Source organism: Vigna angularis, chromosome 1 (genome assembly GCF_016808095.1).
Source record: "Vigna angularis cultivar LongXiaoDou No.4 chromosome 1, ASM1680809v1, whole genome shotgun sequence".
Classification (NCBI taxonomy): Eukaryota; Viridiplantae; Streptophyta; class Magnoliopsida; order Fabales; family Fabaceae; genus Vigna; species Vigna angularis.
In genome coordinates, this window is record NC_068970.1 from 60424810 (window position 1) to 60442138 (window position 17329).

Sequence of the window (17329 nt, forward strand, 5' to 3'; positions counted from 1 at the left end):
CATATATACGATGTTGGGAAGACTGCTAAAAAAAAGAGCAAAGTTCAACATAAAAAATAAAAATAAAAATACAATATTCAAAGACTGTGAAGCAAAGGCGAGGTTGAAATTGTGCACGAATCACAGTGCTATGATATTTTAATCATTATATTACAAATTGTTATAAAAAAGTTATTAAAAAAAGTTATTAAAAAAACATTTTTCTATTTGGATTTTGTACTGCATCTTATAAGATCATAGTATCAAATGCTAGGGTTTTGTTTTTCTATTTGTTTTTGTTTATCATCATCCAATAATAATGATGTTAACTACAAAATTATATTATTTAATAATATGTGGAGAAAATTAAGATAACATGAAAGGGTAAAATAACAATCACGTTACCTAGTTAAAATAAAAAATAAATTTTATTAATACTCAATAATCCAACAAAACTTAACAGCAACTCAATTAAAATACTAAGCTTTATCAGGGGATTTAAACGTAATTAAACCTTACAATTAAGCATCAAGTGTGTGTGTGTATATATATATATATATATATATATATATATATATATATATATATATATATATATATATCATTTTAGATTTAAATACATTTATTAAAATTGTAATTTTTAATTACCATGATTCATGAAATATGCTTTGATAATTAAAATTAAATCTTATTATATTCATGATATATAAAATATATATTTATTCTCTTTTTAGTTATTAATTAAAATAAAACATCACTTTAAAAAGACAACCACACATTTTCGAAATTGTTATTATATTTTGAAAAATGGCTTAAAAAATGTATTACAAATGCTATTAACAGGTAATTTAATTTTATGGATTAAATATATTTGTAATTTTTAAATTTAGATGCAAAATTATAATTCATCTCTATCAAATTTTCATATGTTTTGGTTTCAAACTTTAAAAGTGAACAAATATTGTCTTTTTAATTATTTTTAAAAGAAATTTGTATGTTAAACAGTGTTTTAAAGTGACATTTGAAAGAAAATGTAACATCCCAAATTCTCACATTAACGTAACATCCCAACTTTTCACATATTAATGTAACATCCCAAATTTTCACACTTGATAATTAACATTACATTTACGGTAACATTCCATAATCTCACCCTTTAAAATTTCCTAGTTGATATAAGTCTATACATGTAAAAAGATTCTAATTATAGTTCTTCTACTCCTCCCTTTCCTTGGTACTATGTGAGGCGACATTCCTTCATCTGCTCCCGTATAACGAATTATACGATCATCGCACATACCCAAACACAAAACACAAACAAGTAGGGTGAGCTAACATGCAACAAATCATTTATAAGACATGCATAATTACTTCGATACAAACATCATATAATAATTATGTCAGACACCCTCATACCATCGTACCACAATTCCTATTAGACACTCGTCCCACAATACCCAATAAATACCATAATACCCAATAGACATTCATTCCATAATGCCCAATAAACACTCATCCCACAATATCCAATAAACACTTATTCCACAATACCCAATAAACACTCATCCCACAATACCCAAATAAACACTCATTCCACAATACCCAATAGGCACTTATCCCCACGATATTCAATAGGCACTTATCCCAACGATATGTTGATGAGCGATACAACGGAAGGTTTTTCACTTGTGATGTCATTCTTAGTCCCCTCACTATGTCCAAAACCGGCACATAGACCAGGACATTCTGCCCTCCATACCATTTACAAGGTTAGTCCCCTCACTATGTCCTAAACCGGCACATAGACCAGGACATTCTGCCCTCCATACCATTCACAAGGTTAGTCCCCTCACTATGTCCTAAACCGGCACATAGACCAGGACCTCCTGCCCCTCTCACCACATAATTCATCATTCTCTACTTGAGACTGAATGATTATTAGAGTATCAGGATAACCTCCAACTTCATGACCCTCAACATCAACATATACGCACATACCATGACATTACAGAATCTCTCCACGAAACTCATACCATGCTCACATTCCTTAACTCATATTATACCATTACGAAATCTACCCATAATCCTCATACACATACCATGACATTACAGAATCTCTCCGCGATACTCATACCATACTCACATTCCTCGACTCATATTATACCCTTACGACATTTCCCCGTAATACTCATACATGTTTAGATGCATAAATTCAAATCAAATAAACTTCAATCATTTCAGAAATCATACAAACTGAATATATTCCAACAAGATATATTACATGATAATTTAACAGTACATAATCTGTACATAAGATTTAAGTTAAAAACCTGTCGAGTAGACTTCCAGGAAAGAGAGGTGCGTCACAATGGACAACTTAAGTACCAAGTCTTTCCTTAGCCAAAGTGTTCCTCAACTAGTTTTTAACAAATTTCTTATTAACAGATTCAAAACAACAGCATATAATATTTACACCGAATATCAATATAGATAAACATACAGTAAGCATTAACAATATTCATACATAATTTCAAGACATGAATAGTAATAAAACAGTACTAAATCATAATATAAAATCTTAGAAAAATTAGCTCCCCTACCTCTATTCCAAACTTAATCTCCTGCTCCGAATTTGTTTCCCCCGAAACCCTTCAGAACCTCTACTCTTCTTGCAACTAAAAATTTCTCCCTAACTCTTTCTTCTCTATTTCTCAAGCTCTCACTTGATTCCTCTTCTCTTGGTGCAAAATACCCTTCCCTCCTATGGCTATTTATAGTAAAAAAAAAATTTACTATTCATTAATATTTTAATATTATTTATTATTTTAATATTATTTAAAAATAATATTTCAATCATTTTCTCACCAAATCTGATCCTAATTTCTACCTACTACTTTCTTCCATGCTAAGAAATCCTCATGCTGAAAATTTATTTTTACTATTCACTTTTTACTATTTACTATTCACTTTTTACTATTCAATTTAAAAAATTTACTAAATAAGTTACCAAAAATTTGAACATCTCCTTCTAAAATTACTATAATTTTATATCCAAAATTTACATTTTTCTATCCACTAAAATTATTATTACTAATAAAATGCTAAAATTTACTATAAATATTTTTCATGGGTCTTACAGAAAACATGTGAAATTGTATAAATAATTTTAATGTCAGTCCAAAATATTGTTTGACATGTTAAATTTTTTTAAAACAGTTGAAATAAAAGAACTATATCTATTTATTTTTAATATTTGAGATCCAAACTATATTAAAATTTGAAACATGAATAAATTATAATTTTGCATCAAAATTTAAGAACAAAAACATTTAATCCTTTGTTTATTGGATATATTTAGGTCTTACAAATTTGATTAAATTTATTAAACAAAATTGAATTTTGTATCATTGTACGTAGTAGTTTAAGTCTTGTATTTTACAGATTATAAGATAAGAGTAAGTTTTGTTTAGAATAATGTTTGATTTTCTAAGAGCAGAAATTTGTGATGTAACATCTTGCAAAACATTGTCTTTTTACCTCAAATATAAAAATAATTATGAATAGGTACTATTTTTTGGAATTATTTCCCCAAATGCCACAATTAACTGTTACATTAATTGAATTTAGTAGCACAAATAATCAACATTTCAATTAGATAAAAAATAAATAAACCAGGTGAATGTGAAAAAACATGTTGGTTTGACATTTGGTCTTGGTTTGAACATAGTACAACTTTTAAATTATGTTTCGAAGTTGCAACTTTGATCTTTCGACCGTGTCACACTTATGTTATGCAATGTCATGGTCAATAACTTTTGTGATGTAATGTGCTAATATTTCATCTTACATGCAAAAATCATCTTTTAACTTTATTATAAATACATAGGACTTAATTACTAGACAAGAGATTATTTATTTTGTGTGTTTAGAATATTTTTAAATAGATTAAAGTGAACAATTATCTTCAAGAAATTATTTAATCTTTAAAATATTTAGTTCGATTTTCTTATTAGACAACAATGTGTTTTATATAACTGTTAAATAATTTGGTATGATTTTATATAATTATTTATCCTATTTTATTCTATTTGATTGTGTGTATAATATAATGTAATTGTGATAATAATACATAACTCAGTTAGAGACAATGTTATGGTTGAAGAAACTCTGGTTTTCCCATCTTAAATATATGCGAATACTTCTTGTTTTACATAGTGAATATCGTGGTAAGAACTTTATATATATATATACTCAGAATACTTTTTTTCTTTTTTCTGTTATTTCGAAAAAAAAAAGACAGTTTACATTTAATATTTCCAATGATCTACACGTGTTGAATAGTTGGAGAAACGTAATAATCAGGGGGTCCAATTTTGGCAGTGGTGTGTGGATCATGAATATAGTATTTTGGATTTTTCCTTCGGTTATTCTTTTTGTGATTTTTCTGAGTATATACTACCTTAAATTTTTTTAATATATTTTAAATTTCAAAATTTGTAATTATTAATATATTTTGAAAACATAATCCATAAAAACACAGCATGAAATTCAAATCTGACAAGTCATTTTATTCAATCTTTGAGATGATAATTCATTTGTTTCGATCATATTCAATAATATCATCACATGTTATCTCAGATATATATAATTGACTTTAACGATATTATTCAATAGATTTAGGATCGAAATGAAATAAAACTATTATATTTAATAATTTTTTATTTGAATTATTTTAGCTGTTATATTTTGGTATAAATAATTAAAAGATATTTTAAAATTAAATTATTAATTTGAGAGAGAAAATTATCATATAGAATAATTAATAACATGATGATTACGAGGATACAAACGTTTGATGATTCTAGTTGAAGTTTTTCTTTCTTTCTTTATTTATGCATTACTTTTTTCTTAATATTTAAATATTTAAAAAAAAATTATTTGTTGATTTTATGGTATCGGGAACACGTATAAAAGCTTTATCTATTTGTCTATCTTTATTATTTACTAAAATCTTCTTATTTTCTTTAATATCAATAATTAAAAGATAAATAATAATTTATGTAATGAATAATGTTGAATTCAAACGGACATTTTGTAAATGAAGTAAAAGATACTGAACCAAAAGCAAAAGGTTAAAATAAAAATATTTCAAATGAACAATTTTAGTTTTCTAAAATTATAAAAATATATAATTTTAATTTAAATAATTGGATCAAATTTAAAATTTAGAAATATAAATTTAATTTTGAAACGAACATGTTAAAATAAACTTAAAGTAATATATATATATATATAGTATGATTATGAATGAATAAGATTTAAATAGTTGAATTATTTGTATATTAGGCCCTTTATTTTGAATGAAAGAATAAATGTAGATTGAAGATCACCCTCTACACCATTCATTACTTAAAATATTTATTAGACTTTAATCTCTTTTTGATTATATATATATATATATATATATATATATATATATATATATATATATATATATATATATATATATATATAAAGTAAAATCAAATAAATTCTTCTAATAATCTAATATTGAAAATTATCGATTGGCGTAAAATGGTAATGTGTAATCTTAATAGTCAATAAAGTGTTTTGTCAGTATCTGGCAAATAACTTAATAGGAATCTTCTAACCTGCTAATAATCCTAATTAATTAATTAATGACTCGCAACTTGCCAACTTTTAAAGGTAAAAAATATATTTAAAAGAAGCATTAAAAGTAAACGAGTGGTGGTTTATTGTTATATATAGAATAATAATTAATTACATTTTTGTTACGACGAACCATATGCTATATAAAATATAATGCTTTGCCATATGTATGCAAACAATTTTTTCCTTCTTTTCTGAAAAAAAGAAGATAATATTTCTTCCTTTTGTTTCTATTAGCCAACGAAAACGAGAATATATATATATAATTATTTTTTTTGTAAATGAAAGAATAAATTATGAAAAAATAAATAAATTATATTAATCTTGAACATTGGACCTCTTGTGTTTTGTTGTTGTAGCATACCATCTTCTAGCGCATCAAGGTGAGTGTCGTGTACGAAAATGTTTTGCTTTGGATCAGTGACCACAATTTCTTTATACTGTAACTGTTCACCAAAAACAATAAAAAATAAATAAATATTGGCCGTTCTGTTCAATGTGATACTGTTTTAATTTTAATCTCTTGTTAATTGTTTATAGACACATAAAAATGTTATTTATTTATTAATATTATTAAAGTCTTACATCGATTAATAAATTTCAATTGTAAATAAATATAAATCTATCTTATAAGTAAGTCCAATACAATAACTTTGAAAAAATACAAATATTTATTTGTTTATGATAATTTTATTTTTATAATGTGTTAAATAAATATAAATTTATATTAGTTTTTTAAAAAAAACTTGAATTGGGGTATGTGGCATATCTTTCCTCTTACTTTGGATAGTGTGTATGGATGATCTTCATCTCATCTCATCTCATCCACCAATGGTATACAATTTGTCGCTTATATCTCACATGGCCAATCATTTACTCCGAATCTCTCATCTTTTTATGCAAATTTCATTATTATACAAATGTATCCACTCACAGATTTTTAAATGCAACAAGCATGGAAACAGAACATGTTCTATGTCATATGTCAGATTTAAATTAAGATTAGTAACTTGTATTCTTGTTTTGGTGTTTGATGTTGTTTTCAGATTTAAGGTAAATTTTGATACAAGTTCTGGAGTTGTTGTGTAAGGAAGATCGTGGTTAAATATTGTTTCAAATTTTAAGACCTTTTTTTTGTTTTTCAGTTTATTCATGTAGGTATGGAAAAGGTGTGGAAGTCAATGATTCAGAAAATGAGATTTATTCTTTGGAGGCAAAAGAATCTTTCTATAAATGATTGTGGTTGTTTCGTTAATTCTATTATATCATTTATTCTGCTTTCTTTCTCTTATTTTATTGAGCGTTGAAGAATGTGATTTCACAAATAATTAGGTTGCAGCGGAATTTTCTATAGAGCATTACGATAAACAGTTTTTATTGAGCGTTGAAGAATGTGATAACAGTTTTTATTAAGTTCCCACGATATTGATAATTTTGTCATTAAAATATGATATGGTTATTTTCATAAATATTTTATAAACTTTAATAAGATATTATTGGCTTATTAAAAACTAAATGAACGAATAAACAGTAATGTATATATAATCTTTCACGTGATAATATATAGCAACATCTAAAATTAAGATAAATTGGAGGCATTAGTTACATCAGTTGGCCAGGGAAATTAAAAGTTGTATTGATTGAGCTACTATTTAATTATATATATCATTATTTTATATTTTCATTTTATTGTCTCGAGACTTTAATAAATGAGTTATGTTTGGAAAAACAATTTGAGCCCTGAAAACATGGTGAGATTATTTAATATAATCTACTAAAATAAAGGTATAGAGTTAGTAAGTAATAAGCTAAAATAATGACAAAATTGAGATAGTTTTTCTCGGCTTTTTATGACACTTGCGAATAAAAAACAAGAATTACCTACGATAATGCATATGTTATTGATGTCATACTTCAATTCGAGTTTCACATATTATAGTAAGTGGTGATATTTCATGAAATATTTTATTAGTCGTATTATTAACATAAAATTACAATTTAAATTAAAGAATTGTACGATATTATATATAATAATTAACAATGTTATAATATACAAAGAACTACAGTAGTTTTTTAAAGGAAAAACATATTATGATTTTTTTTATATATGTGCTTTTTATGCACACATTTTTTTATAACTTTAATATAAATTTTAAAGAATATTTTCATAAGCATTATACTAAATATTTTTTAGTTAAATATTTTACGTTTTTATTATCATAAAGAAAGCAACAATGTGTGACATTTCAAGAAACTAATATATATACACGTGTAAACAATAAGATTTTAAGGTGTTAACATTTTTTGGTATATAAGTTTGTTCTCATGCTTCTTCATTTTTAATCCAGGTAATTTGGAAATTTTTACATAGTTATTAGATTAAATTAAATATTGATGATGCAAGGAAATTTTATATAAACTTGTCTTTTTGTGGTGATATTTTTAGATGTAGCAAAGAAAAACATGTTGGTAATTTTTCTAATTTTTTGGATTTGTAAAATTCTCTTTATATGAAGTTTATGAGAGTTATATATATCATTGAGTATGTTTAGAATGAGAGGTTATGCGTCTCTAATTGGAATGCAGTTTTGGTGTGCAATTTTTTTTCTCAACATACAGATCTTTGGTGGATAGAGAAAATGTTTAATGTACAGGTGTAGAGTTTAGAATTCTATATATTTTTAGGGAAATAAATTATTGTGCTGATAAATTGGATAATTTGAGTTTAATAAATAAAGAAGATTTTAAATGGTATTCTATTTTATCCTCTAATATTAGTTTGATCTTTTTTTTTCTTAATAGAGCTTAGTTTTAATTGAAAACATTTGTTTATGGGCTTGGTTTCATCCATGATGGCTTATATATATATATATATATATATATATATATATATATATATATATATATATATATATATATATATATTTATATATTTATTTAGTAATGTCTAGCATGGTCTTTTGAATAAAAAGACACTAAGGGTGTGTTCACTTGGGAAGATGAATTGGGAGGGAGTAAATGGATGAATTTGAGGGGATTTAAGGGTGAATTAGTTGTTGTTTATTTGAGTAGAATGTAAAGCTCAAGCCTAATTTTATATTTTCGATTTATTTTCTTGTATGTATATTAATACGTAATATCAAAATAATGGTTATATCTTATTTTAATACAAAAATTTATTTAACCAATAGTTATTTTATAATGAAATGCAAATAGCTTCTCGTGGTAATGTTTAAAAAAATCAACATTTTGGAATGCAATGTTTCTAAGAATATTAAACGTGAAAAGGTTATAAGATTTATGAATATACGAAAATGTTTAAAAGAAAGTTGTGCAATGGTGTGAAGGTAGTATATTATTCGTATTAAGATTATGCTTCCCTACCTGTATTATCTTGATTTGAAAATCTACACATAAAAAGAAAGAAATGACCAACAGAGTAAGATTAGTGGAGGTACCAATAGATAACAGATACTAAATGAATTATTAACAACAATAATAATTAAATAAAATAATACAAAGATTATTGATAACAATAATTAAGAAGGGTAGAATAGTTAGCAAAAGAACATTATGGATAGAAAGAGTAGAAGCCCAAAAGTCAATAATATCTTATCTTTAAGACTTGTGAGACATGTATACCGGATAATTCTCAAAGAGTTATCCACTTTTTGAAGCTACTCGCTATTCCACCACCGACATGTTCATGGTACCACCAATTACAGTATTCAGGAACATAAAAGTTAAAAAAGGTAATTAAGGATAAAACAAACATCAAAACAAGGTTAGTTCCTGGATAAGAAAAAGGTAAAAGGTTGTAATGTTTTGAATATATTGATATTGTTTAGGTTGGGCCAACACGAAAACTTATGGAATGGTCCTAAAGTTAGGGGACACGTACATCATTTTACAATTATATATATATATTCCCAGTAACTGTTCTAAATGATTGAGGACCATGTAAAATTTTAAGTTTGTAGAAATTTCTCTTTTGGAGGATTTATTATTTTTAAATGGAGGGTCATAATTTTTGTTTCTTTTTTTCTTCTCTTATTTTTTCGAAATTTGTCCCTAACCTACACTGTTATCTTGTATCACATCTCTTTGACATGACACTGACATAATCTCTGCCGATTGCACGTGACTGTTGTCATTTTCTTACTGCTCCAAACCATTGTATATGGGTTTTTGGCTGCTGTTAGATTGCCTACTACTGAAAGGAGGTGAAGTGAATTTTAAAATTTATTTTTTAAAATGATATTAAAATCTAATTTAAAAAGATCAGTTGAATTACGAAACTGATATCGAATAATTTATAAATATATAGTTTTACGTTATATTTCTTACAATAAGTATTATTACACATTTAAATAAAATTAGTTAAACTTTAATAGTATGCTTGTCTTATGTGTGGGTATGTATACATGTACATGGTTATGTTCATGTTTCAAACTTTATGAACTATTGTATAAGTAGAAAAAATATGATCAAGTGATTATTTTTTCAATTTTGTCCTCGTGGGTGCTTTGTTTCTCAATAACCCTAGACATAGATTTTGACTTTTGTTAGTATGTTCTTTTCTCATGCTTTGAATATTTCACCACACATTAAACAAAAACTAGTATCATATTTTTAGAATCATTTTTATTTTGTTATTATCAACCCATACTTATAGTTTTTGTTTCTGTACCCGCAAGGGCCGGACGCCGTACGGAAAAGTCCACATGGGCGGACATAACCGGCAAAACCGGACGCCGTACGGAAATGTCCACATTGGCGGACGCCACAAGGGCGGATCTCCGTGCGCGTGAGACGAACGCTCACTTTATATGGGCGGACGCCCACGCCCGCCAAAACACTAATCAGCAGGACTTAAGGAAAAGTAGCCTGGTTTAAAGGTAAGTAGAAATTAGAGGCTATTGGGCTGTTTTGGGCCGTGATTAACTTTTCACTAATCCCGAGCCCATAGCGAAAACTATAAATACAGGTCCACGGTGAGTGGTAGGGGGGTTACATTGAATGCACATTGATTACTATCCCTGAGAGAAGCCTTTGCTCTGAAACTGACTTTGGCATCGGAGAATCTTTTGCAGGTCTCCGCCCCTCAGGATTGAAAGAAGGAACGGAGAGTCAAGATAGAAGATCAGCTACCAGGACAAATTGACAGGAGGACGTGGAGGTTTGGAACTGCACAGCCCTACACATCCGAAACATTTGGCGCCCACCGTGGGGCCGTGTGATTTCAAAAACTCAATGGTGACCACAAGAAACATGGGCATGGACGATCCAGTTGAAATGATTCGCGTATTGCAGCAAAAGATGGATGAGATGCAGCAGCGGCATGAGGACGAACTAGCCGCCGTGAAGGCCGACTGTGAAGCCCGAATAGCCCGAGAGGTCGGGCGGATAGCTGAAGGGGAGCAAAGGAAGGACAAAGGGAAGGCGATAGCGGGGGACCACCCGCCCACTAAGACCGAGTGCGATAGAACTTGGAGACCTACTGGGTCTGAAGCGGAAGAAAGTAAGGCCAAATCGGTGCATGCGGAGAGCGCCGTCGAGGATGGGCGGATGGTATTGAAGTCGGAACCTTCATCCACCTTGCTACTGCCGTTCACCCAAAATATAATGAACGTCCAAATCTCGGAGCAATTTGTGGCTCCGCAATTTAAAATGTACCACGGGACAACTGACCCTGCGTCCCACATCCAAACGTTCTCGAACGCAATGGCGTTCCGGACGGGCAATGACGCCATTTGGTGCCGAGCATTCTCATTATCATTAGAGGATGAAGCGCTGGAATGGTTCAACACCCTCCCTCCTAACTCCATTGAGAACTTCGCTGGTTTAAAACAGCTGTTCATTAAACAGTTCGCGGCCAGTAGCGCCCAAGACTTGACTGTGTTCGAGTTGATGACCCTCAAGCAGGGGAAAGAGGAGACACTGCGGACATTCATGGACAGGTACCAGAAGACCGTCCGGCGTGTAAAAAGCCTGACACCTGAGCTCGCCCTGCACTACGTCCTGCCGGCTCTTAAACCAGGACCATTCAAGGATAGCGTCTGCAGGCGAGCACCCAAGACGATGGAGGAATTAAGGGAAAGAGCAGCCGACGAAATAAGGGTGGAGGAGATGAAACTCTCATATAGGAGGGAGAGCCAAGAGGCCAAGGTCGATAGAGCAGACGGAGGGAAGAATGGTGCCTCGGCAGGAAGACCGACCGGCCTTAGACACAAAGAACAAAAGAGAGGACCTCGTTTCCAGCAATACACTCCCTTGAACGCACCCAAGGAGAAGATTCTAAGGGAAGCGCTTAGCGCGGACCTAATCCGCCAACCGGAAGGATGCCAGACTCCGAAGGGAGCGGATGGAAGTAAGCACTGCGCTTATCACAGAAACATGGGCCACACCACGGAGGAATGCACGGCCCTTAAGGATAAAATAGAGGAGCTTATCCAGGCGGGAAAGCTCAAGCAATACGTCCGCGAGGAGCGACCTCCGCATACGGCCACCCGGTCTACTCAGCGACCGGCATATCGTTCGGACAGGCCGAGACCGACAAGGACCGAACGACCTCGATCAGAGAGGAGACGAAGCCGAAGCCGAAGCCGTAGCCGAAGTCGAGAACGCCCTCTGCGGGGGCACATCAACACGATCTCAGGAGGGTTCGCAGGGGGAGGGTCATCCTCCTCTGCTCGGAAGCGCCACATACGAGCCCTCCAATCGGTGAATTCGGTGGACAAACCGCGGCGGACCATGCCGCCTATCACATTCTCGGATGAAGATTTTCATGCCCCAGATCCTGACCAGGATGATCCGATGGTCATAACGGCCGAGATAGCCAGGTACGGAGTCAGCAAAGTTCTGGTCGACCAGGGGAGCTCGGTCAACATCTTGTATTGGAAAACTTTTCAGCAAATGGACATCTCAGAGGACCTTGTCGTCCCCTACGATGGCCAGATCGTGGGATTTGCAGGAGAAAGGGTCGATACCAGGGGGTATGTGGAATTGAGGACAAGGCTGGGAACCGGCCGATCTAGCGAGGAAAAGAGGATTCGATACTTGCTAGTCGAGGCTAACACCTCGTACAATGTATTGCTCGGACGACCATGTTTGAATGCGTTCGGAGCAATCGTTTCCACGCCCCACCTCACAATGAAGTATCCGTCCGAAAAAGGGACTATATGTACTGTTCGGGCGGACCAAAAGACGGCCCGAGAGTGTTACGCAGCGGGTTTGAAGTTGCACACCCGGCAGTCAAAACGTAGAGCGATCGGTTCGGAGGTTGCAATGGCGGATCTTGACCCCAGGACGAACACTGAGGACCGGCTGGAACCAATGGGGGACACCCAGCCTGTTTTAATAGGAAGGGACCCCGCCCATACGACTGCCATCGCCAGAGAAATGGATCCCGACCTGGAGAAGGAGTTGAGAGCACTCCTATGGACCAATAGGGATCTATTCGCGTGGACGACGGCCGATATGCCGGGTATCCATCCTGCCGTCATGACCCACAAGCTTTCGCTTTTTAAGGATGCCCGCCCGGTCGCGCAGAAGAAGCGGAGGATGGGCGACGAAAAACGACAGGCCGTGCAGGAGGAGGTGAGGAAGCTGAAGAAGGCTGGGTTTGTCCGAGAAGTTACATATACTACGTGGTTGGCTAACGTAGTGATGGTGAAAAAAGCAAGTGGGAAGTGGCGCATGTGTACAGATTACACGGACTTAAACAAGGCTTGTCCAAAAGACTCCCACCCCTTGCCTAGCATAGATGCCCTGGTGGACGGGGCTTCTGGACACCGAGTGTTAAGTTTCTTAGATGCTTATTCCGGGTATAACCAAATACCCATGTACGGGCCGGACGTTGAAAAGACGGCCTTCATCACGGAGAAAGCAAACTTCTGCTATGAAGTGATGCCATTCGGCCTGAAAAACGCTGGGGCGACGTACCAACGCTTGATGGACCGCATCTTTCGGGAGCAGATAGGCCGGTGTATGGACGTTTATGTAGACGATATGGTAGTCCGGTCCTCGGCCGGGAAAGAGCATATTAGAGACCTGGAGGAGGTGTTCCGCCAGGTGCGGAAGTTCGGTATGCGCCTAAATCCCGCCAAATGTACATTTGGAGTAGCGGCAGGGAAATTCTTGGGCTTCATGTTGACATCCCGAGGGATCGAAGCCAACCCGGACAAATGTGGAGCGGTACTTCAGATGCAGAGTCCCGCCACGCTCAAAGAAATCCAGAGATTAATTGGACGTCTCACCGCTTTGTCACGATTTATCCCCAAGCTGGCGGAAAGAGTGAGACCAATTTTGCGAAAGATGAAAAAGGGGGCTGGCCCCGTGTGGGACGACGAGTGCGAGCGGGCTTTCCAAGATGTGAAAACTATCCTCGTCAACCCGCCGGTCATGAACCGCCCGGGGGCAGGAGCAGACTTACACGTTTTCCTGGGAGTATCAGAAACGGCCATTAGCGTCGTATTGTTGCAAGAGCAGCCTCAGCCGAGGCTAGTGTACTTCATTAGCCGAACGCTTCTAGACGCCGAAACTCGCTACCATAGGGTAGAGAAGGTGGCATTAGCTTTGCTAAACGCGTCCCGGAGACTCCGCCCCTATTTCCAAAGTCATCAGGTGATAATCAGGACCGACTTTCCCATCTCCAAGATCTTGAGAAAGCCGGATTTGGCTGGACGAATGGTTGCTTGGGCGGTGGAGCTTTCGGAGTTTGGACTGCGTTATGAACCCAGAGGGTCGATCAAAGGCCAACACTTAGCAGATTTTGCAGCAGAACTACCCCCCTCCAATCAAGATGAATGGAGGTTATACGTTGACGGGGCCTCCGGCCAATCGGCCAGTGGGGCCGGCATCGTCCTTGAAGGTCCCAATGGGTTCTTACTCGAACACTCCCTGATATTCAAATTCAAAGTCTCCAATAATCAAGCCGAATATGAGGCCTTAGTGGCCGGCCTCAAACTCGCAAAAGATATGGGTGCCAGGAGGGTTACTTGCCACACGGATTCAGAGCTAGTGGTTGGCCAGATGAACGGCAATTTCCAGGTCCGGGAGGAGCGACTACTGCCTTACTTCCAGCAAGCAACTGAGCTAGTAAAAAACTTCGACAAAATTGCAATACAACACATACCCCGGGAACAGAACACTAGGGCCGACGTACTGTCCAAACTCAGTTCCGGGAAAGAAAAGGGACAACTAACTACCATTGTAAGACAAGTGTTACTCCAGCCCTCAGTGGAATGTTCGGCTGTATCCGGTGGAGGGAGTGATTGGCGGATGGAAGTCAGAGAAATCATGACCCGCCAAGACGAAGGAAGGACGGTTACCCCTCATGACGCCAAAAAAGTCGCCCGTTACCTTGTCATAGGGGATGACTTGTACCGAAGAGGATTCTCCTCCCCCCTCCTCAAGTGCTTAGGGAGCGAAGAGGCCCGTTATGTCATGGACGAACTTCACAACGGCGTTTGTGGTCTCCATACGGGTTGGAGAACGTTGAAGGCCCGCCTGCTGAGAGCCGGATATTATTGGCCGACCATGGAGGCAGACACCAGAGTGTTTGTCCAAAAGTGCATCCGTTGTCAAGAACACTCCAACAATTCCCACCTGCCGCCACACGCTTTACATTCAATATCTTCCCCATGGCCGTTCGCCCAATGGGGAATGGATATCGTTGGACCGTTCCCTGTAGGGCGCGCACAGAAGAAGTTCCTTTTGGTGGCGGTTGATTACTTCACCAAGTGGGTAGAGGCCGAGCCCTTGGCAACCATTACGGCCGCCCAGGTCCAGAAGTTCTGTTGGAAACTGATATGTCGCTTCGGCCTCCCTCGATCCATCATCACGGATAATGGCCGGCAGTTCATTGACAAGAAACTCGCCGAATTCTTCAAAGGACTGGGGATAAAGCGCATCACCAGCTCGGTCGAACACCCCCAGACGAACGGTCAAGCCGAAGCAATGAACAAGACCATCGTCTCAGAACTCAAGCGTCGTTTAGGCGAGAGAAAGGGAGCCTGGGTAGACGAGTTACCCGAAGTCCTCTGGGCGTATAGATGCACACCTCACGGGACCACTGGCGAAACTCCTTTCAACCTAACTTACGGCACAGACGCCATGTTGCCGGTCGAGTTGGGGGAGCCGTCCCTGAGACGACAAGTTGAGGACTTACACCTCAATGACCGGGAGCTGAGGATTGAATTAGACTCCTTAGACGAACGGCGCGATCGAGCGGCGTTAAGAGCCGAAGCATGCAAACGTATGGTTGAGAGGAAATATAACTCCAAAGTGCGACCAAGGAGCTTCCAAGAGGGAGACCTAGTATGGAGAAAAGCAGTGGATGCTCGCCGAAATCCGACACATGGAAAACTTGCTGCTAAGTGGGAGGGGCCTTATCGAATATCAGAGACCCTAGGAAATGGGGCGTACAGACTGGAGCAAACGGGCGGACGTCCCATTCCTAATACTTGGAACGCCACACACTTGAAGTTCTATTTTAGCTAATTTGTATGATGTAAATGACATGAACAGTTATCCCATATAAATGAATGACAGGATATTCTCGCACCAACAACTACATTCGGTAAAGAGTCAGTCAGGAACAACTCTCTATTGGGGACCGTCCGCCACACAAAACAGGCGAAAGTTTTCCTCCGGGAATAACTTAGAGTGTTCTTCCGGGAACAACTCTCTATTGGGGACCGTCCGCCACACAAAACAGGCGAAAGTTTTCCTCCGGGAATAACTTAGAGTGTTCTTCCGGGAACAACTCTCTATTAGGGACCGTCCGCCCCACAAAACAGGCGAAAGTTTTCCTCCGGGAATAACTTAGAGTGTTCTTCCGGGAACAACTCTCTATTGGGGACCGTCCGCCCCACAAAACAGGCGAAAGTTTTCCTCCGGGAATAACTTAGAGTGTTCTCCCGGGAACAACTCCCTATTGAGGATCGTCCGCTCCTAAAAAACAACAACGAAAGTCCTCAAGCGTTTAAGTAACTTAATATTCTTCCGAGAATTACTTCGTTTCGCAAAATAAACGTGGCCGTCCGTGGGAGCGAAAGCCGGACCATGGATGACATCCCAAAATTAAAAATAAGGAGAACATCCCCGTCCAAAGAATGAAGCCACAACTCTATCAAACATATAAAATTGAAAGAAATAGCTGTGTATTAATCGTTTGCGCTAAAAGGCGCCCGGATTTACAAAAAGACTGTCCGACCAACATCTGAGAAATCCAAGATGTTGGACGGGCGGCCACAAGAATACACATCAAAATTAAAACATAAACTCCTAACTATTTTCCCCAGCACCGTCTTCCACGACCGGTTCATCCTCCTCGGCCATCAAGTCAATCAAGACGCCATCCACGACGTCCTTCTCGATGTCCACGCCGAGGCTATACGGATCCTCGACGCCCGCCAGGAGAATAACTTGGCGAAGGGCCTTGTTGAAGCCTTCCTCATGTTCAAACATGACGGTCGACTCCAGTTCGGCGACCTTCTCCTTAGCTTTAGCAAGGTCCTGGGAAAGAGCCTCGTTAGCCTTGGCGCGCTCCGCTTCGACTTCCTTTAGGCGGGCTACATCCGCCTTCAGCTGGCGGTTTTCCTCTTCCGCACGCTCATACTTGCCCCGGGCGGCTGCCAAACCCTCAGCGGCCTCTTTCTTTGTCTTCTCAAGATCG

At 36.4% G+C, this 17329-nt stretch overlaps 1 protein-coding gene across 1 annotated transcript; it reads left to right on the forward strand.

Moving 5' to 3' along the window:
• Positions 1-10920: 10920 nt before the first annotated feature.
• On the forward strand, positions 10921-16152 carry LOC108325377 (transposon Ty3-G Gag-Pol polyprotein). The gene has a single exon (XM_017558447.2). The coding sequence runs from the start codon at positions 10921-10923 to the stop codon at positions 16150-16152; it is 5232 nt and encodes a 1743-aa protein (XP_017413936.2).
• The last annotated feature ends 1177 nt before the right edge of the window (positions 16153-17329 follow it).